Here is a 23115-nt window from a genome sequence, read left to right as displayed (position 1 = left end):
TCATTCACATTTCTCTGACTATGAAGGAGGCTGAGCCTCTTTGCATATATTGAAGAGCCATTTGTTTATCTTTTTCTGTGAGCTATTTTCCATGACTTTTGTTAATTTTTCGTGTGTGTGTGTGTGTGTGTGTATGGTTTATTTGAAAAGCATATTTAGAGAGAGAGAGAGAGAGAGAGATGGAGGGAGGGAGGGAAGAAGAAAGAGATGGAGCAGGATCTTCCATCTACTGGTTCACTCCCCAAATGAATGACTGCAATGGTCAGAGCTAGGCTAGGCCGAAGCCAGGAGCCAAGAGCCTCTTCTGAGTCTTCCTCATGGGTGCAGGGGCCCATGCACTTGGGCCATCCTCTGTTGATTTTCTAGGCACGTTAGCAAGGAGCTGGATCAGAAGCACAGCAGCTGGGACTTCAACCAGCACCCATATAGGATGCTGACACTGCAGACCGGGGCCTAACCTGCTGCACCACAGCACTGGCCCCTATGCCTTCGTTTTTAATGGGTCTTAAAATATTTGGAGAATTATCTATTATTAGTAATAACATGTTACAAGTATTTTCTCCTAAGTTTTTGCTTTGTGATTTTATTGATACTGTTTTATCTTGCAAACAGGTAACAAAGGAATTGACTCATGTTTCCCATACTGGAAAGGTTTCATTTTTAAGATGTAGACATCTGGTTCATTCGAGGTTTATTTTACTTTACTTTTAAAGATTTATGTATTTGAAAGGCAGAGTGACAGAGAGGGAGAGACATATCTTCCCACAATGGCCAGAATGGGCCAGGCAAAAGCCAGGAGTCAGGACCTCCATCCTGGTCTCCCACATGAGATACAGGGGCCCGAGCACTTGGGACACCTTCCCCTGCTTCCAGGTGCATTAGCAGGGAGCTGGCTCAGAAGCAGAGCAGCTGCGTCTCAAACTGGTGCCCATATGGGATCCCAGAATCCTAAGCTGAGGCTTAACCAGCTGCATCACAATGCTGGCCACCCATTTGAGGTTGACTTTATTGATTGTGTGCTAGTTGACTGACTAAATACATGTTCCCTAAATACTTGAAACAAATAAAAATTCAAATAAATGGTCTGAGGAAACTGTAGAGACAGAAAGTAAACTCGTGGATGCCAGTGCTGGGGAGGTCGGAACAGGCAGTGACTGCAAAGGGATCTGAGGTTTCTTTTGGGGATGAAATATTCTGGAACCAGGTAGTGGTAACAGTTGTACAACCCTGTGTAAGCGTTAAAATCCACTAAGTTGTACGCCTTCAAATGCTGACTTTTATGACACATAAATAACATCTCAATTTAAAAAGGAAGCGCAGGGACTGCTGCGGTGGTCTAGCGGGTAAAGCCTCCCCCTGCAGTGCCAGCATCCCATATGGGCGCTGCTTCCAGTCTCAGTGCTCCACTTCCGATCCAGCTCCCTGCTAAAGCACCTGGGGAAGCAGCAGAGGATGGTCCAAATGCTTGAGCCCTGCACCCATGTGGGAGAACTCAAAGAAGCTCCAGGCTGCTGGTTTTGCCCTGTCCCAGTCCTGGCCATTGCAGCCATCTGGGGAGTGAACCAGCGGATGAAAGATTCTCTCTCTCTCTCTCTCTCTCCCTCCCTTCCTCCCTCCCTCCCTTCCTCCCTCCCTCCCTCCCTCCCTCCCACTCTCTGTGGTTCTTTCAAATAAATAATTAAATCGTAAAAAAATAAATAAATAAAAAAGAAGGGCATGGGACAGGCTGGCAAAGCCAATACCTGCTGCACCAGCATCCCACAGGGTTCTGGTTCCAGTCCTAGCTGCTCCACTTCTGATCCAACTCCCTGATAACGCACCTGGGAAAAGCTGCAGAAGATGATCCAAGTGCTTGGACCCCTGCCACCCCCATGGGAGACCCTGATGAAGTTCCTGGTTCCTGGCTTTGGCCTGGCCTAGCACTGGTTGTTGCGGCCACCTAGGGAGTGAACCAGTGGATGGAAGACCTCTCTCTCTGTCTCTGTCTCTGTCTGTCTGTCTCTCTCTCTCTCTCTCTCTCTCTCTGCCTCTCCTCTCTCTGTGTGTAACTCTGACTTTCAAAAAAAAAAAAAAGAGAGAGAGAGAGAGGGAAGCACAGCAAAGAGGAAAAAATACACACATGTACTCGTACTAGGCAAACACGCTCTGGGAAATGTGGCATATTGGGCACAGAATAAGTTATTCTGGGATTCCTTTTCCTTGTTATCCTACTCAGAAACAAAACTCTATATCCTTTTGAGAAGCTGTAAGTTAGCAAATTATTCAATCATGCTCTTAGATAATATGTATTAGAGAGTACATCTTATTAGAAAATTATATTTTATAAAAGTCTACAAATTTATTTCAGATTTTTACCTTATTCTCAACTAAGTTCAGCTAAAGCAAGGTATATTTAAACTAAAATATACCACTATAAGACAGACTAAATACTATAATGTTCAGTGCATCTATGTAAAGTACATTAATATGCCAAAATAAGAAATATAAAATCCTTAAAAAAGATTACATTAATAGCTTTAGTCAATCTAGAAATATATGATACATTTGTTTTAAAGATTTATTTTATTTATTTGAAAGGCAGAGTTATAGAGAGATATAGAGACAGAGAGAAGGAGAAGTCTTCTATCTGCTGGTTTACTCCCCAAATGGCCACAATGGCCAGAGCTGAGCCAATCCAAAGCGAGGAGCCAGGAGCTTCTTCTGAGTCTCCTATGTAGGTATAGGGGCCCAAGGACTTGAGCCATTCAGCTGCTTTCCCAGGCACATCAGCAGGAAGCTGGATTTAAAGTGGAACAGCAGGCAACTTGAACAGGTGCCCATTTGGGATACCAGTACTGCAAGGCCAGGGCATTAACCTGCTGCGCCACAGTGCCGGCCCGGATACATTTGTTTTAAATAACTTTTCTGGAAGGTACCACAGTCCTTTGCTCTCCCAGCTAAGCTAGTGAATGGAACACTAAATAACAATTCTAACTTAGAGACTAATTTTCTCATTACAGAAAATTTAGAAGATGTGATAAAATACAAGGAAGAAACAAGTTGTCCATAAATTCACTGATTATCCAAGATATTATTAATTTTCTGGAATATTCCTTTCTAGCTGGGTGAGTATGGATGGGTGAGTGTGTGCCTGTGAGTATGCATGTTCAAGTGGATACGATTTTCCCCAATTGAGATCATACTATAGAAAGAGTTTGTCCTGCTTTCTCAATGTTACGTCACAAACGTTTCACATGTCATTAATTTTTCCTTACTAAAACTGCAAAGCGCTAAAAATAATCTAATATTTTAAATTATTTCCTTCAGCAACATTTTTAGAAACGGAACTGCTGGATCAGCATGAGCACTTTAAGGCCCTTGTTACACACCCTGGCAAACAGTTCTGAGAAAGGCTGTGCCCACTTGCATTCTCACCAGCTGTAGAGTTCAAGCCCCACACCAAAAAGAAACCACTGACTGTCTTCTCAGACCTGGAGAAAGAGCACTAATTTCCAGGGCCAGACACTGTTCCTTGGAATAAGCCCATTATAAAATCCTCATAATGATATCTGTATGGTCTTTCATCCTAACATTTGTCATATGACCGACACCTCCCTAAAATTTTCAACAAGCCATATTTTTATAGGAAGGCATATTGATAAAAAACACAATTCGTGAATCAGAATCTTTGCTACCAAGGAAAATGATGACCAAATAAGTTGTGGGCTTCAGAGGGGAAGCACATGTTTCAAAAACTGCAACCAGCACACACAGGATCTCAGACGATTCAAACCAACAGTTACATGTGTGAAGTCTAACTTAAAAATCAATTTGCCACCACAAATTTGCAGCCTTGGGGGTTTTCAGCTTAATAGCTATTTACAAAAAGGTAATCCCTTTTTTACTTTGTCACAGAGAAATATAAATGGCAACTTGCATACAAAAACCAATCTTCAGGGGCCGGCGCTGTGGCACAGCAGGTAAAGCCGCAGCCTGCAGTGCCGGCATCTCCTATGGGCACTGGTTTGAGTCCCAGCTGCTCCACTGCTGATCCAGCTCTCTGCTATGCCCTGGGAAAGCAGTAGAAGACGGCTTAAGTGCTTGGGCCTCTGCACCCATGTGGGAGATCCAGAAGAAGCTCCTGGCTCCTGGCTTTGGATTGGCCTGGCTCCAACCATTGCAACCATCTGGGGAGTGAACCAGTGAATGGTTCTTTCTCTCTCTCTCTCTCTGTCTCTCTGTGCCTCTGCCTCTCCCTCTCTGTAACTCTGCCTTTTAAATAAATAAATAAATCTTAAAAAAAAAAATCTTCCCTCAAATATTTGTTTCTATGGGACAGTGGTTATTTTAAAAATTAGTTGTTTAAATAAATCTGATAATTTCTTTAAAAGTAATAATTTACATTTTTACATATACATTCTTAAGTGCATAGAAAAATCTAGAAGTTTCACCCAACTACCATAAAAATTCTTTGGAAGACCCATTATTGATGATTGTGAGAGACTGCCTTCATGATTTAATTTTAGCTTAGAGTGAACACATACTAATTTTATCATCAGGAAAAATAATAAAAATAATAAAATGAAGTTAGTTACTGTCCTCTTCTAGAAACTGAAGAGATGATTCATTATGATCTGAATTTAGAAGCATCTAATTAGATCAATTTCAGATTACCAATATTTATGACTTGATGGTAGCTTTGGGGACAGGCAGCCACCTGGTCTCCAGGGATAGACACCTCGGAGAATTCCAGGGTGCAAATGTCCATCTCAGGGCTCACAGCCATCTGCCTGAAAGGTCTAACCTCGGAACACAGCCAGGGAAGAAGCCTTGCCTCTCGACAAGCACCACATCCTTCCACCACCTTCCTAGCCAAGAACCATCAAATCTTCCTTAGGAAGCGTTAGGGCCTCCAGGTTTAGCAGCCTCAAATATGACAAAACTTGGGTAGAGAAAGCAAAGAACAGAAAAATACTGGGGAGAGTGGAACTGAAGACTCAAGCTGCTGGTTTCTTATTGTTGTAGTCACTTACCATTTTATAGGTCATTTAAAAAATGTAAAAATATAGATAATTATCATCCATACACTTTGCTGTTAAACTAAATTTCAAGAAAGCATATAAATTACTTTTTTTTTTTTTTTGACAGGCAGAGTGGACAGTGAGAGACAGAGAGAAAGGTCTTCCTTTTGCCGTTGGTTCACCCTCCAATGGCCGCCACGGCCAGCGCCCTGCAGCCGGCGCATCGAGCTGATCTGAAGCCAGGGGCCAGGTGCTTTTCCTGGTCTCCCATGGGGTGCAGGGCCCAAGCACTTGGGCTATCCTCTACTGTACTCCCGGACAACAGCAGAGAGCTGGACTGGAAAAGGGGCAACCGGGACAGAATCCAGCGCCCCGACCGGGACTAGAACCCGGGGTGCCGGCACCGCAGGCGGAGGATTAGCCTAGTGAGCCACGGCGCCGGCCATCAATTACTTTAAAAAAAGAGACTCTATATTGTTAATTAGAAATATGTTTTCTTTTTTTTTTTTTTTTTTTAATGTATTAAGTTGTTCATTAACAGCCAGGGCTATGCTGATCAAGCCACCATTTCCCACAGAAATATGTTTTCTATTAAAATAAGACCTCTAGATGTTCATCTAAATATTGCAACTTAAATGTTGATAATCGGTCATTGCTGATTAGTGAGGAAAACACATATTTGTGAGTTTAGAAGCATGCAGAGCCTTCCAAAGGGGTAATTCACCAGGACTATCTCAGTATTCACCCGAAACTAGTTGTCTGTGTATAAACAGAACAGTCGTCTTCCTAAGGCCCCTCGGAAGGGTCACGAGCCAGAACTCTTACAGTGAGTCACCCCACCCAGCACTTGAGGCTTCCTTCTCAGATTCTTTACGTTGAAAGCTTCTGTGAAGGAGACATCATTTTTCAGCTTTTGTGAGCTGCTGGACAGCAGCTGAGGCAGCTGCTTGACACAGATGGCTGGATCAAACGCCTCCTGATCCCAGCGTGCTCCTTCATTCAGTCCCTTTCCCTCTCCGAAGTGAGAATGCAACTTTAGCCCACGAACAACGTGATTTGACAGCCAAGGCAGTCTTTGCTTTGACCCATTGTCTTTTTTTCCCCCAACGACTGTCTTGCCAAAGCTGAATGATTCTGGAGAAGCAATGTTGTTATGAAGAACTAATAGCCCCGACTGGAGACAGTCGGGAAAGCAGAGCAAAGCCACCCAAAGTGCCAACACCAGAGTGACTTAGCAAAACAAGACAGCAGAGTGTTCCCCAGCAGGGCACTTCAACTGCAGTCCCACGTGCGCTGCTGCTCCAGTTTCTGCAGGAGAGAAGGGCCAGCTGTGCTGTGACCCACGCTGGGCTATGAGCCCCTGGAGAGGGAGGCTCAGCAGCAGCCCAGGAGTCGTCCCAGAAGGAAGTCAACAAACAACAGCAAAAAGATCCGCCGATTCTTCTCCCCAAGGGCATTTTCTCAAATGTCAGATGAAAGAACTTGCAGTTCTCACATGTGTAATGAATGCAAAGAATTGTGACTTGAGAGAAGAGAAGGCCAAATCATCCTTTTACTGGGAGAACACTATCACAAATATAAGTGCCTCTTAAAGTAAACAGAGTTCAATTTATTTTTTAAAGAAATTTAAGTATCATGGTTCTTCCAGAGAACACATTTGCAGGCAGTGGTTGGGGATTCACTCTCATGCTGGACTGCTGATGTTCTGATCCCTGTTCCTCAACATACTGGACATGTACCCCAACACAAATGCCAACCACTCTGCCTCGGTTTCTCCATATCTGAAACAGAGCCATAACGCTACTTCCTTCTCATAGGACGGCTGGAAGGATTTATATGGGTGCTTAGCCAAGTGCCTACACCGGGTGAACACTCAACCAAGGTAAACTTTATCATTACGCTTGAGTGGGATATCTATTATAGCCAATATATCCTCATCAATTCATGCTTTTGGACCCCACTCAAACCACAAGCAAGATGCCAGAGCAGCCAAGAATGAGACAGCCTCCGAGACAAAGATCTATGGGTTACAGAGATGAGATAAGGTCTCTCAGTCTTGCCTCAACTCAAAACTCTACCGAGAATGTCTAAAGAGGGCATAGGAATCTCTACACCCATAGCACGGCTCTTGGAAGGGTCAAAGCAGCCAACAGGCCCCAGGGGCCAGGGTAAACACACCAAGGTGACAGAGGGGATATGGGTCATGGCCTTGATGCAAAGGAGAGGGACAGCACGGCCTAGCACATAGGGATGGACCTGTGGGAATGCAGTACTTAACACAAGGTGAAAAACTGTATTCCTTCCAATCTTGATCTGGTACTTGAGGCTACTTTAACAAGGGACAAAGCTATTTTATGCCATGGAGCTAGGGTCCATTGCTTAAATTCACAATAAACTTCTTTTAAAGTTTTGTCTTTAAAGATGGTGGGACATCCAGCAAAACAAAACAATGGAAGTGCCCTCTTTCAGTAAAATTTTATCAAAGGCATGGCATTATTTCAAATTAAAAATAATATGTTTTATACAATTAATTCCCATTTTTACCTTCTTTGGTAATCCTTGGACATTTTTTAGCATTTATTTTTCTCTACAGCTTCATTGAAATGCTGATAAACTTTTTTGCTTTGCCACAAGTATTTTGCTTCCTAAGCATAATTTCACTGCGTGGCCTTCCATCCAAACGTCAGATAATCTTTTGATTTTATGGCACAGGTACCAACAGACATAAACTCAGTGCCACTAGCAATCCAACTGTACATCACCCAAAATTCTTGTAGATGAGAAAAATATAGGGTCAATAAAATAGACTAAGAAATTTGAGAAGCAGAAATGTGGGCCAAATAAAGATAGTTTATGAATTGACCTGGAATGCCAACATAAGATCTAGACTAAGTTTTGTTTTTTGTTTTTTGTTTTTTTGTCTCTAATATTTGCTAAGATAACAGGAGTTGTCAAAGTCAAATTGCTCAGATTCTAGCCAGGACTCATTTACAGAGAACCATGAAGTGCAGGACACTCCCCAGTACTTGGCCTTCAGACAACTCAAGAGTTCAAGTACACCTTTGTTGTGGGCCTGGAAAAGTACTCTATTACGTGACTTTCCAAGGTCTCTGTCAAGGCTGTGATTTTATTATCCTATATATCAAATACTTATCTGCTTTTCCTCTGAGTCACCTCATTTTTCTTACATTTGCCCAAGTAGCTTAATGAGTTTTAACTTAGCAAACTACAATGAACTCTAAAATCTAAAAATAAATTTACTGCTAGAAAATGTATGCTACTTATTTTTATTAGCTTCATAGGGAAAAGCATAAGATGTTGACACAAACACACCATTTCGCATTTCAAAGCTCACATATGGGTTGCCTGACTGGGAACTGACTACAAAACTGTTGTTCTATGTTCTCATTACTAAGTTAGAAGTTTATGATGTATCTGATAAGCAGCTTTCAGCAGAGTGTGTCAAAGGATTGTGTAAAACCATGCTTATAAAAACTCCAAAACAGGCATCAACTCTCACATTCAATGACTAATAGCGAAACTCAGTCAGATCAAGAAATTTCAAATAATGAAACTACAGAAGCATCTCTCTTACCATTCTGAATGAGGGTCTGTGACCGTGTGAATCTTCCATGGACAGCTGTCATGTGCAATGGACTTTTGCCATCTTTACTCTGAAAAAAGGAGGGAGGGTGAAACAGTGCAGGTGCTCATGAACCTCAAATGTCCCTGGGGACACTGCTGACAATGCCCTGAACACATCAATTTTATTTTCTTTAAAGAGTGATCAGTAATTACAAAAGGCAAAGATAACATTGAAGGGAAAAAATAAAATGCATATGATGTCTCAGGTTACTGCATGATAACCACATTTTAAAGAAGTTTAAAGATACAGTCATCCAAAACATTTCTTTCCCTCCTGGGACCTATTGACGAAGCAGGTTTCCTTCAATATGCTTTTTCCCCATTTTTGTATAAGTAACACAGAAAAGACGAAGGATGTGTTAACCAGCACGGTTCTGTGTGGCCTGAAGTTGACCAAACTGCTGTAAATCACCGCGATTATCAAAACTGACTTGTACCATCCACTATTACCCACACTCCAGTTCAGCAGAAAAGCAATCCTTCTGACTCTTCCAAAGGAGAATCTCCTGTTACTTAACTCATCAAAAATCAGAAATCAAGTTGACATTTGAATAATTAGCTGGAAATGTGTGAATTTACATATCTCATTATTCATGATATAAATTATGGAATGTTCTGACAAAAATTAAGCCAAAACATGGAAAATGTACAGTATATCTCTACTGATCATCACTATACCAAATACCAAAGTCTTGGATATTTTATTAAGAAAGTCATTTAAATAGAATATCACTATAATTTTAGACCAAAAGTATTTCTTAAATAGAGTACATTTTTGTTCAAGTATTACTTTACAAAATCCACGTGACACCATTCCTTTTGTGAAGTTCAGAAGAAGCATTTCTCTAAGTCTGAGGTTAAAATATGAGGCTTCAAAAATGCATGCTCATTTTTGTGATGAAACCCAGACACCTGTGTTATAAAATGATTCTTGGGGCAGGTGTTTAGCCTAACAGTTAACAGGCTGGTTATGATGCCCACATCCCATACTGGAGTGATATCTGATTCCAGCTTCCAGACAAGGTAGGTCCTGGTGGGGTAGCAGATGATGGCACAAGCAGTTGGGTTCCTGCCACCCATGTGGGAGACCTGGATTGAGTTCCAGCTCCCAACTCCATCCCAGTCCAGCCCTGGCTGTTGCAGCATTTGAGGAGTAAACCAGTGTACAAGAGCCTTTTCCCTCTCTCCTTTCTCTCTGCCATAAGAAAAAAAAAAAAAAGAATTTTAAATGACTGTTTCAAAAACTCCACAAACAAATTTGGAAAACAAATATCATTTAAGTATATTTTTTAGTGTAGATCAAAGACTTACTATTTTTGAATTATGCAGAGTTCTGCTTATAATTATGAATTAGTTCCCAAGCCAGACTTACTAAATTGGAATTGGGATAAGGAAGTCATCCCCTTTTCTAACTTGTACAGCACGCTAAAGTTTAAGAGCCACTGCTTTAGGATATGCTGAGGTAGCTTATAAAAGCACAGAGTTTTAACAGAAGAATTTTTAAACGTCTGTTTATATACTTTCATCTACTCGAAAGACAGAGAGAGTGAGAGGCACAGAAGAGAGACCTCCTATCCACTAGTTTGCTCCCCAAATGCCTGATATAGCCAGAACTGGGCCAGATCAAAGCCAGGAACATCAAACAGGTGGCAGGGGCCCAAGTAGTTGAGCCATCACCTGGTGCCTCTCAGGACGCATTAGCAGGAAGCTGCATCAGAAGCAGAGGATCCAGGACTCAAACTGGCACTCCACACAGGTTGAGGACATCCCCAGCAGCGGCTCAACCCTCTGTGCCAAAACACCTGCTACCAGAAGACATTTTATTATCCTGGAAGTCTCCTCCTTAGAAAGGAGAAAAGGGATTACAGTCTTTGCCACGGAAAGAGTTACTCAAGACAGCAACTGCATCTTAATTGGAAAAAAAAAGTATATCATTATAGTTAAAGGTTCCCAGATAAATAGGCAGATAAAAAGAAATATGATCATTTCTCCATCTTATGTTATAACCTGAATCAGAAAAGATTGAGAAAAAAGGATGGAAGTAACTTGAAGCTTTACTGGAAGGAGGAAAAGGAGAAGCAATGAGAATGAGGAAATGGTACTATCACTGACTACAAGATATACACTGGAGGAGAGAGCCTAAAACTTGCTTAATTCTGGAGTTTTGTCGTGGCAGTCAGAACTACAGAGAGTTCAAAACGCTGAACAACTAGTTTGCAGTAGGAGTTTAAAACACACCCTTCCAACAGTAATGACAGTCCAAGACTAAGGAGAGAGGACAGAAATGACAGAATTGACATTAATTTGTCCCTAGGTGGTGCTATTTCTTTAAATTTTGCTCCAATATTTTTTCTTAAATTTCATATAAAAATATAAGTAATTATCATTAAATTAAATATTTAAATAAAGCTATAAATACTTCAGTATTTAGAAAATATCTTCATAAATATTTGCTAAGTACTTTTCCACTCCTGGAAGAGTTTAAGGGCTTTTGCAAGGAGTACTAGTTTGGTGGGAGCTATCTAAATTTCACGCAGAGCCACAGCAGAAGTTACCGGTTTCCATGGTGCATATTTTGAAAAGCCATTCCCTTTCCAGGGATAGCAAACACTACACCTTTCTTCTCCCTGGTAGTGCTTGTATCTCTGGTAAAGGGACAAATAAATAGAGATCATCAAAGTTAGGTAAATTGCAAAGGTGACACTTGATTCAGATACACCCATTTGGCTTGGGTTGATTTAGCACCCAATGCAGCCTACAGGTGACTTTTTTTCCCCCTCCAAGGGATACAGGTGGCAGAAGTCAGCAAGACAGGGATACAAAGTATTAAGTATCGTGGCAACCACTGGGGGAGGGTTGTTTATATGATATGGGGGTAAAGGGAGCTCATTATTTCAAAGGGGAATTTAAACCCAAGAAAGGTAGAAAAGACAAAAAGACTCTTTAGTCCTTAAAAATTACATCTCAGAATACTCGGTGTGACCAGGGCTCCTACTGAGCTTCATTATCTGCCTGGGAAATGTTTCCCGCAGGCGGACTTGGCTGTCGCTGCTGTTCCCAGAACTTCAGACAAGGATGAAAGATTCCTCACATCCTCATAAGGGAGAATACGATCAACTCTTCTATTTCCTCAAGGTGCTATAAAATTTTCTTCTCCATTTCTAGTCTCCTTCCAATGTTATAGATACCTTTTCCCATCAGATGTGGGGTTTTCAGATTTTGAAGACTAATTTAATTAAGCAAGAAGCTCTTCTATGATTCCTGTCATAAAGGAAACTTAATGATAATTATGAATATTTTATGATAAATATTAGTACTCTTTTGGGGTGGAACTCAGCGTTGTCCCAGGGAGATTAACCTTTGACCTAAATGAGCGTTTCCACTTCTTGATCACCATTCTCCTCACAGTCCATTGATTCTTTTCTTCCATTGCTAATGCCTTCTTCCCTGTGATACTGTGACCCCCTAGTCAGGCAGTGGCCCATTGGAGGGAGAACACTAAGGCCAGAAGCCCAGTAAGTTGGGTTTCTAACCCGACAGAAGAGCCACCTAAATAAAATGCTGGTTTGAAAAAGCCAAACACAGCTTTTTCTTTTCTTTTCTTTTTTAATGGTGCTAAACCCTAGAGATGATTCAGTGGCCAGACATTCATTCCCTTCTTTTCTTCACTTTCTCTCCAAAGTCCCAAGGGTAGTGTCCCTGGTAGCTTTGGGAGCCGCAAGGAGGGAAGGCCTATACTTCCGGGAATGGCGAAGTCCCTACCTGTACTTCTTGGGAAGAAAAGTCCTTGTCAAGGTCCCTGCGGGTGCCTCAAGGTCAACCAATGAGGATCAGACCCGCCTCAACCTTTAACCCCCATGCCCTGAATCTATAAAAGGAGCTCTCCCAATCTCTGATGCGCAAATTCCCCCCCTCCGCTGCCACCCCCCCCCCCCCCCCCCCCGCCCTGAGACCGGGAACCTTGTCTGGGAGCGGAATCCCAGTAAAAGCCTGTGAATTAATTGATTTGTCTGTCTGGGAAGATTTGTTACGCGCCAGACACCTTGCAGTCCCCTTCACGCATACTCTTGCCTGTTCCAGTTTTCACCCTCTACCTCCACACAAGTCATCCCATAATTTGGTCCTGGTACATGTGAAGAAAGAAACCATTCTCACCAGCAGACACCTGAGAGACTTCAGCTCCAGTCTCCTGGGGCCAAATGAGCTAAGCATCCGCGGACAGAAAGGAACTGAGACCATGCGCAGGCTAAACGTTAGCGACCAGGAGGCAGGCGATCGCGCTAGGTAATGTCTGAGTCTGCCTGCAGCATGGCTATGTGTATATGGCCTGCTTTAATGTCTACTTCGAATACTTGCAAAAAGAGCCTTGAGATGCTAGAGAAACTGTACTGTAGTCTGTACTAGAAAAGAAAAATTTATGTTTTCTAATGTTCTTCCTTTTTGCAAATTACAAGTAAACCTTCAATGGATTATTTTATTAAGTATCATGTCTTTATTATTTCATCATAATTCAACTAATATTATAAATTCCAAGACAGGGACATGGTCTATCTAAGCAAAATGAGGGACTATGAAGTGCATGCAAAATATACATCCCTCCTGCTCTTTCCACCCATCTTGTAATTGCTCATAAAGACATCACTAGGAATGTTCTGTGAGAATAGAGAAAAACAAAGTGAACACGTGGGTGGGTATTGGCTGCATTTCAATCGGCTATTTCCCTCAAACTTTGTAAAAATCTAACCAAATACAAATTGTCTGGCATCTACAAACACTTCCAAGCTCCAAGCTCCAGGACAATGAGCAACTTTAATTAGAGCGCTACCTCCAGTCAGACAGGACAGCTCCACGGAGACCCTGGAGCAGCCGGGCCCCCAGGCTGCATCTGGAACAGCCACAGAGGATCCTAAGGGAAGCAGGAAACTAGAGGCTACACACAGAGCAGATGAAAGGAGACTGAGGAAGAAGGGCAGAGCTGATTCAAAATACCATTTTTACAGATGGGGTAAGGTATAAACCCAAGTCTCGGATTTTTAGAACAGCATTTCTTTATTTTCAATTACTTGAAAATTAAAGTTAAGGAACTCTGTTTTCCAGGTCCATTTCTGTGGGAGAGAAGAGCACAGTTGAACTGACCCCTACTCAGTTATCTGGAAGAAGTAGGCAGGTGAGCCGGGGAGTGGCCTTCCAGCCTCAGGCATTGGATACCCGGAAAGCTGCAGCAGGCAATGCTGTGATGAATCGAGTGTGGTCTGGTGAAGTCATTTTATTTAACTGCAGGAATCTCCCTTCCTCTGAAGGATCCACAGGACATTCATCAGACACCAGGATGGCAGGACCGATGTTCACCGTCCGAGGGACATTGACTGTTTGGCCACCGGTGGGCTCCCAGCCCCCTCACAGCCTGTCCTGTGACTTTGACCACCTCGAAGACTCCCATCTTTGGGCTCCTCAACACAGACAAAGACCTTCACCTGTCCTTTGCTGGCTCCACCTATGAGATCTGGAACTCTGAAACTCGCTTCACCTACTCTGTTTTCTGTTTCTGCCGGCTTTCCACCTTCAGAAAGTCTCTCCCTCCATTCCTCCTTACTTGTCTAACTCCTTTTCTCTGGATTTCCTCCTCCTGATCCTACAAGTAAGGGGTCACTGGAGTCCTCCCTTCTGCTACTGCGTCTCTCTGAAGGTGAGCTCATCCTTCTCTCCCAATTTCTGCTACCACCTTTATGTAAGTAAGGCAACCTCAGTTGTTTCTCCTATTCCCGACTGCTCTTCCTGGCTACACTACCACATTTCCCACCATTAGGTTTCTCAAACTGGCTGTACTAAGGGCTCAAAATCAGCTTCTCTGAAAGTAGACCTATAGGTTTTCCCTCCTATGACAACTCTTCCTCCCCATACTCTTTTTTTTTTTTTTTAAAGATTTATTTCTTGGGGCCAGTGCTGTGATATAGCGGGTAAAGCTTCCGCCTGCAGTGCCAACATCCCATATGGGCGCCAGTTTGAGTCCTGGCTGCTCCACTTCTGATCCCAGCTCTCTGCTATGGCCACTGCGGGCAGTGGGGGAGTGAACCAGCAGATGGAAGACCTCTCTCTCTCTCTGTGCCTCTCCTTCTCTGTGTAACTCTGACTTTCAAATAAATAAAAAAAGAGATTTCTTTCTTTATTTTGAAGGAGTCACAGACAGAGAGGGACAAAGAGAGACAGAGCTCTTCCAACTGCTGGTTCACTCCCCAGATGGCCACAATGGTCAGTGCTACGCCAGGCCAGAACCAGGAGCCATGCTTCTTCCAGGTCTCCCACGTGGATGGCAGTGGTCCAAGCGCTTGGGTCATCTGCTGCTGCTTTCTCATGTGCATTAGCAGGAAGCTGTATCAGAAATGGGGCAGCCAGGACAGCAACTGGTGCTCCTATGGGATGCCAGTGTTGCAGGTGGCAGCCTTACCCACTACACCGTAACGCCAACCCCTGATAGCCTTCTTAGTGAATATTAATAATATTCTTTTATTAAGTGCTTCCCATATGCCAGATGTTTTATGTAATTTCTATGCAAAAAACTGATAAATTCTCTAAACAGTTCCATGAGGAAAATACTGTTATTTTCAGATTTAAAAAACTGCAGGGACAGGCATTTGGCACAGCAGGTAAGATGCTTGCCTCCTCTCCTGGAGTACATAAGTTAGAGTCTCAGCTCTGCCCCCAATTCCAGGTCCCTGCTAATGTGCACTATAGGAGGCCACAGGTGATGCCTCAGGTAGTTGGGTCCCTACCATCTCTGTGGGAGACCTAGATTGAGTTACCTGCTCCCACTGTGTCCAGTCCAGCCTTGGCTATTGTGTGCGTCTGGAGGCCACCTCTCTCTAATTAATTAATTAAAACCAAACAAAAATTTTAAAAGCTGAGACATACAGCCAGGGAGTGGGTGGGGGGTTGACGAAATAGTTGTTACAAGTCACAGCTCGGAGGGGAATCTTGGCAGTCTAGCCCCAGAACTGAACGCTGAACCTCCCTTCGCCAGATTTCCACCTTTCCACTCACCTTGCAGTCTCCACCTCTTGTCTTGTCAAGTCCTACTGATTGCTTTCTGCAAAGCCTTGCCTTCAGTTGGCTCCTCCCCACCCCCTGCCTTCACAACCTCTTCTCTAGACCAATCTTTCTGACTTGCCATTATCCTCTCTTCATCTACACCTGGATTTTCACATTCATCCAAAATGAAAACAGTTCTTTCTTTTCCTCGGGCTATAAAAAATAACACATGCCCATTACATAACTATCAGAAGATATAAGCAAATACACAAAAAAGAAACTAAAAACCCAAATCACAATTTTATCACTCTTTTGTGGTAACTGTTGCTAGCACATTGGTGTAAACTCCTGATATTTTTCTCTCTTTCTATGCATATACATGGCCACATAACTTTTTAAAATTAAAAAATGTGATTTTTTAAAAATTTTTATTTATATATTTGAGAGGTAGAGTTATAGACAGTGAGAGGGAGAGATAGAAAGGTCTTCCTTCCATTGGTTCACTCCCCAAAGCCAGAAGCTAGGAGCTTATTCCTGGTCTCCCATGCTAGTGCAGGGGCCCAAGCACTTGGGCCATCCTCCACTGCTTTCCCAGGCCACAGCAGAGAGCTGGATTGGAAGAGGAGCAGCAGGACTAGAACCGGTGCCCATATGGGATGCCGGCACCGCAGGCGGAGGATTAACCTTCTGCAGCACTGTGCTGGCCCTGTGATTTTTTTCATCATTAACCACTTGTTATTCTTCTTCCTGCTATTTGCCAATCTTAAAGGCAAATATATTTTTAAATAAGTTTGTATTTTTCTATTACTAGTGATATTGAATTTTTTCCATGTGATTAATGAATATTGTATTCTCTCTCTTGTGTTCCATCTTGGTCTATACTTTCTCATAGGTTATCCAAATTTTTATTATGGATTTGTATGAGCTCTTTAGATATTAAGCATATTAGCTTTTTGCTTGTCATGTACATTGCAGAAAAATTTCCCTTAGTTGTTCCTATTTCAATGTTTGATGATAGTTTTATCTTTTCTACCCTCTTGTCATTTTTTGTCATATAAAAGTTTAGAATTTTTATGTAGTCACACATACAGTTTTTTCCCTGTATGTTTTCTGTCCTTGCTGTTCTGTGGCCACATTAATGCTCAAGTCTGATCATCTGGCCTCTATAATGATTAGTTGTGCCTGCAGCCTATAGAAGCCCAAACTCCTTAGCCAGTACATGAGCCATTTTCCTTGGTCATGTCACATTTTAGCTTATTTTTAGCCTCTTTCCCCCCTCCATTGTATTTGATAGGCAGAAAGATAGAGACAGAGAGAGATCTTCCATCTACTGGTTCACTCCCCAGAGGCCAGCAATAGTCCAGGCTGAGCAAGACAAAAACCAGAAGCTAGGAACTCAATCCAGTCTTCCATGTGAATGGCAGGAACCCACGTACTTGAGCCATCACCTGCTGCTTTCCAAGGTGTACATCGCAGAATGCAGGATCAGAAGTGGAACAGCCAGGACTTCAACCAGACACTCTGACCTGGGATACAGGTGTCCCAAGTGGGGACTTAGCAGCTGTGTCACATGTCTGTCTCTAGCCTGTCTTTCAAATAACTTATATTCAACCACATGAACTGCTATCCTGAGAATGTGTCCCATACTTCCTTACTATTAGATATTATGAGAAAAACTGTAAAAAGGTTTAATAGAGAAGAGATATTCATTAAAGTAGACTGATGTGGTATTTTGAAATTAAATCTTGGAAATCATCTCTTCAAAATCAGAGACAGGATATATTGGGACCTTGCTTCAGGAAGGGAAGCAGAAGCTGAGGATAAGAGAAAGGTTTGCTAGTGTGGGTCAGATTAGTCTGCCTCAGTCCAGGCACATTCAAGTGACATAACCCAAACTGTGAAGGCTTCATGCCGAGACTGTCCTTGGTCAGCCACGGTGGCCAGCCAGGTGCTTACCAGATGCTCACCAAGAGCCTATGTACCCACAGCTCCCTCTGCTTTGCTCACCCAGTTCTCTCTCTAGACTGCCTTCTCTCATCTTACCTCTATCCCTCCTCATCTGAATTGCAATAAATTTCCAAGTCTCAGCTCCAAACCAACCTCCATTTCTCGTTGCCAAGCAGCAAGCAAGTGAACATTTGCTTGTTGTAGCCGTGGTGCTTTCTCACTCTCTCCAGGCACTCCTCCCATTCCTCCCACCTCGGGATTATGAGTGCACTTGTCTCCTCGTCACTCTGTAAATTCCTGCAGGGCAGAGATCTTAGTTCTTCTTGGAGGACTCCTCCAGTGTCACACGGAGGGCACTAAGACCTTAGTGAATTTGATGAAGGACTGATCATGAAGACTACGCCAGTGCTACATCACTGAAGCCACCATCTGAGGTTTGAAAATATTTGGAAAACTCCTGGGAGAGTGAGGCTGGAGTTGGAACAGACCCATGATCATTGGTCAGGACTTCCTTTGAGTTCTCAGCAGCTCTGCCCTATCAGTTCAGTGTTAGAGTTTGCGATGAGTCAACAGTCTTATGACCCAGACTTTGCCCTGGAGCATCCACTAAGTTACCAGGGACGCAGGTCTGCAGCCTCAGAGCCTTGCAGCTGGTACCACCACACCTGAATAGACAACATGCTACCTCCATAGCCAGGATAAGACTGTGTGAGTCAAGGCTCTCAGGGTTACAATTCACTAAGACATGCTCTAATTGTTAGCTTCCGCTTTTGCTCAGAGGCTCAACGCAAAGGTTTCAAGCACAGGGAAAGAGGAAGAGGGTCATACCTGAATGTTGACATCTGCCCCATTGTTTACTAACAATTCCAGACACAAAGCACCATGTGTGGAGGCAGCAGCAAAATGCAGAGGGGTGAAGCCATTGTTGTTCGGCTGGTTCACATTAGCACCGTAGTCGATCAGCTCGTTCACCACGGCATCCTGGCCATTGTAGCAGGCGATGTGAAGTGCTGTGTTTCCATAGACATTGATCTCATCAATCTGCAGAGAGTCCAACACAGGGCAAGTAAAATCACTGGAGCCAATTTACTCCATTTTCCACAAAAAGTCTAATGGTCCTGGTTAGAGAAGGAAACAGCCATCTGTCAACATAATTACTCGGAGCCGATTCTTGCCCCAGCCATTCAGCCTGGGAGCATGTGTCACCCAGAGGTAAAGATCAGCAAAAAATGAATGTGACAAAAAAGTAACCTAGAGAGGAAGAGTTAGAGGTTTCATGCCATGGAAAGGTTTTTTTTTTTTTGTCAGCTACAGAACTGATAAAGGGCAAAAGGCCAAGCAGCTTTCAATACGCCAGAAGAGGAGCCGATCAGGGGACGAGAGTAGAGCCCTGAACTCGAGGCTGGGCACAGGGAGCACATACAGAAGGGTGGGAGATGGAGGGGAGGGCTGTGGACCTTAGCACTACTAAGGCTCAGAACCCACTCTGAGTTTGCTCTGAAGCCTATTCCAGGAGCGGGGCAGTGGTGCTGCCCCGAGGTAGGCTTAGTCCACGGCTCCCTGCTGTTCTGCGACCTGCCCTGGGTGCTGAGTGTCACCACGCTGCTTCAGCACAGCCACTGCTTCTCCTGTCCAGGAGCAGAATGTGGCAGTCTCACCACTGCCCCTGCTGTGCTCACTGAAGGAGAAGGGGGACAGGCCAACTGCTCAGCTCAACGTCACACACTTCTGTTCGTTCCTGTTATCCATTCATTCATTCTTGCTGTGTGATGTGAATTCAAAGCCTAGAATCTGAGGGTAACTCGGCAAACTCTAGCCAGTCGTTGATTGGATAATGCATTACACGGAAGATGTCTATTTATGTGTTCCTCTATCAGTGTGGATATATAGGGTCAGTCTGTTACTGGTTTTCCAATACTTAGTCTATGCGCCCATTGTCTGCCCAAGTGAACTCAAAAACACAGGAGGCTAGAAAATACATTTCCCTGTTTAATTAAAATGCAAACAGGATTTAGTTTCAGAGCAGAGAAAACGCACACACACATACACACAGGCCGTGCAATGATGTATTAATCGCAGCTCACCTCAACCCCCAGATTCAGCAGGTGCTTGACGACGTTGATCTGTCCGTTGGAGGCTGCGGCATGCAGGGGAGTATAACCCTTCTTATCCTTGCAGGTTACTTCTGCGCCATGGTTAATGAGCAAGGCTACAACATCCAGGTGGCCTTGACACAGACAGCAGCAGAAAACATTGTTAACCTTAACAGGACAGTTAGACAATGCATTTCACCTAAATTATCACCATTAGCTATTTATAAAAAGTGGGTTCATGGTGACTATTCAACAAATGTTTATTGTGTACCTACTATGTGTCAGACATCCTGTCAATACCTTGGGAAGAAAAAAACGATGACCTACAAGTGAGTCTTCTCTTGAAAGAGATCTAGCAGACAAGACAACTGTCAGCAAGTCAACAAATAATAATGAGGTTCTGCTAATGTGTTAGTAACACAGCCAAAAACTATTTGTGTTAAGATGAAAGCAAAAGGGCCGACATGTGGTATAGCAGGTTAAGCTACCACTTGCCACACTGGAATCCCACGTGGGCACTGGGTTTGTGTCCCCCTTGCTCCACTTCTGATCTAGTTCCCTGCTAATGCATCTGAGAAAGCAGCAGACGATGGCCCAAGTGCTTGGGCCGCTGCACCCATGTGGAAGACCTGGAAGTAGCTCCTGGCTCGTGGTTTTGGCCTGGCTCAGCCCTGTCGATTGTGGCCACTGGGAAATAAACCAACAGAGGGAAGATCTCTCTCTCTCTCCCCCCTCTCTCTAACTCTGCATTTCAAATAAATAAATAAACCTTAAAAAAAAATAAAAGCAATGCTTTTGAAACCAATTGCCGGGGCCAGGGTCAGTGCTGTGGCCTGGCGGGTAAAGCTGCCGTCTGCAGTGCCAGCATCCCATATGGGTGCCGTTTCTAGTCCTGACTGCTCCATTTCTGATCCAGTTATCTGCTGTGGCTTGGGAAAGCAGTAGAAAATGGCCCAAATCCTTGGGTCCCTGCACTAGCATGGGAGACCTGGAAGAAGCTCCTGGCTTCGGATCAGTGCAGCTCTGAACGTTGTAGCCATCTGGGGATTGAACCAGAGGATGGAAGACCTCTCTCTCTTTTTCTCTCTCTCTTTTTCTCTCTCTCTGCCTCTCCTTCTCTCTGTGTAACTGTGACTTTCAAGCAAAATAAATAAATATTTAAAAACAATCAAATGCTAATAAAATTTTAAGATTCTTGGATTTTTTTTTTTTTTTTTTTTTGACAGGCAGAGTGGACAGTGAGAGAGAGAGACAGAGAGAAAGGTCTTCCTTTTGCCGTTGGTTCACCCTCCAATGGCCGCCGTGGCCGGCGTGCTGCGGCCGGCGCACCGCGCTGATCCGATGGCAGGAGCCAGGAGCCAGGTGCTTTTCCTGGTCTCCCATGGGGTGCAGGGCCCAAGCACCTGGGCCATCCTCCACTGCACTCCCTGGCCACAGCAGAGAGCTGGCCTGGAAGAGGGGCAACCGGGACAGAATCCGGCGCCCCAACCGGGACTAGAACCCGGTGTGCCGGCGCCGCTAGGCGGAGGATTAGCCTGGTGAGCCGCGGCGCCGGCCGATTCTTGGATTTTTTAAGCCCAAGGATTCACTCAAACCCATCTACAGCCACATAATTTATTTCAGCCCTACCCTAATCTGTTTGTTCTCTCCCTACAATTAATGATAATTTTAATTTTTAAATATGTATTTATTTGAGTGACTGAGATGGAGAGGAAGAGGGAAAAGCAGAGGAAGAAAGGGAGGGAAAGGGAGAGAGAACAAGTCCTGTTTACTGGTTCATTTCCCCAAATGCCTGTGAAGATTGAGGCTGGGCCTGGCTGAAGCCAGGAGCAAGAAACTCAGTCCAGGTGTCCCATGTGGGTGGCAGGAACCCAATTCCTTGAGCCATCACAGTTGCCTCTAAGGGTCTAATTAACAGGAAGCTAGAGGCAGGAATCAGAGCCAGATATCAGACCCGGTACTGCAATGCAGGACACAGGCATCCTAAACAGCATCTTACCTCAAGGTTAAATGCTTGTCCCTATGCTAATTTTTAAAGTGATTATAAAAACCATGTATGCTTGTTTGAAGGGATTCAGGGGGGAAAAAAAGTAAGTTAAAAGGAAACCAAAATCACCCAGTCACAAATCTCAGGAGACAGGCTAATACGCTGGTATAAATAGTAATGGGGAACCTCAACATCCCACTTTCATCAATGGACAGATCAACTAGACAGAAAATCAACAAAGAAACAACAGAGCTAATCTACACTATAGACCAAGTGGACCTAACTGATATCTACAAAAACTTTTCACCCCACAGTTGCAGAATACCCATTATTTTCATCAGTGCAAGAGATGTTCTCTAGGATAGACCAGATACTAGGCCATAAAGCAAGTCTCAGCAAATTAAAAAAAAACTGAAATCAAACCATGCCATCTTCTCTGACCACAATGGAATGAAGCTGGAAATTAACAATTCAAGAATCTCTAGAACACACAGAGACTGAACAACATGCCCCTGAATGAACAGGTCATAGAAGAAATAAAAAATTTCTGGAAATGACAATACAACCTATGGGATATAGCAAAATCAGTGCTAAGAGGGAAATTTATAGCAACTGGTGCCTACATCAAGAAACTGGAAAGGAATCAAATAAATGAGCTATCAATGCATCTTAAGGACCTAGAAAAAAATTAGCCAAACTAAAAATTAGTAGAAGGAAAGAAATAAAATTAGAGAATAAACAAGATTGAGCCCCTGGCAAAAATACAAAAGTTCAGTGAAATGAAGAACTGGTTTATGAAAAAACAAACAAGATTGATACATCATTGGTCCAACTCACCAAAACAAGAGGGAAAAGACCCAAATTAATAAAATCAAAGATGAAAAAGGAAATATAAAAATAGATAAAGAAATAAAAAGAATCATCAGAAATTATTACAAAGAAAAGAGCCAAATGCCAATAAATTGGGAAGCCTAGAAGAAACGGATAGATTCCTGGACACATACAATCTACTAACATTGAGTCATGAAGACATAGAAAACATAAACGGACCAATAACCAAGACAAAGCCCAGGAACGATAGCTTCACTGCTGAATTCTACCAGACTTTTAAAGAAGAATGAATTCCAATTCCTCTCAAGCTTTTCAAAACAACTGAAAGCGAAGGAATCCTCCCAAACTCCTTCTATGAGGCCAGCATCACCTTAATTCCTAAACTGAAAGACACAGAGAAAGAGAACTAAAAACCAATATTCCTCCTGAACATAGATGCAAAAATCTTCAACAAAATACTACTAACTCATCAATTCCAACAACACATCAGATTTATCCCTGGTATGCAGGGATGGTTCAACATTTGCAAATCAATAAATGTGATACATCACATTAACAAACTGAATAACAAAATCCACATGATTAT

The 23115-nt window shown here is 43.2% G+C and overlaps 1 protein-coding gene across 10 annotated transcripts in view; it reads right to left on the bottom strand.

Annotated features, from left to right (window-relative positions):
* Nucleotides 1–23115, bottom strand: part of ANKRD44 (ankyrin repeat domain 44) — a 368927-nt gene that overhangs the window by 132013 nt on the left and 213799 nt on the right. For all 10 annotated transcript variants that reach the window (XM_051849303.2, XM_070070443.1, XM_051849305.2 and 7 more), the window contains exons 7-9: nucleotides 19703–19845; nucleotides 18447–18659; nucleotides 8596–8674 (exon numbers count right to left, since the gene is read on the bottom strand). In XM_051849303.2, the coding sequence (XP_051705263.1) occupies nucleotides 8596–8674; nucleotides 18447–18659; nucleotides 19703–19845 (435 nt within the window). The remainder of the gene's footprint in view (nucleotides 1–8595; nucleotides 8675–18446; nucleotides 18660–19702; nucleotides 19846–23115) is intronic.

Source organism: Oryctolagus cuniculus, chromosome 3 (genome assembly GCF_964237555.1).
Source record: "Oryctolagus cuniculus chromosome 3, mOryCun1.1, whole genome shotgun sequence".
Taxonomy (NCBI): domain Eukaryota; kingdom Metazoa; phylum Chordata; class Mammalia; order Lagomorpha; family Leporidae; genus Oryctolagus; species Oryctolagus cuniculus.
Note: the sequence above shows the minus strand (reverse complement) of the source record. Positions and strands in the feature narration are given on the sequence as shown.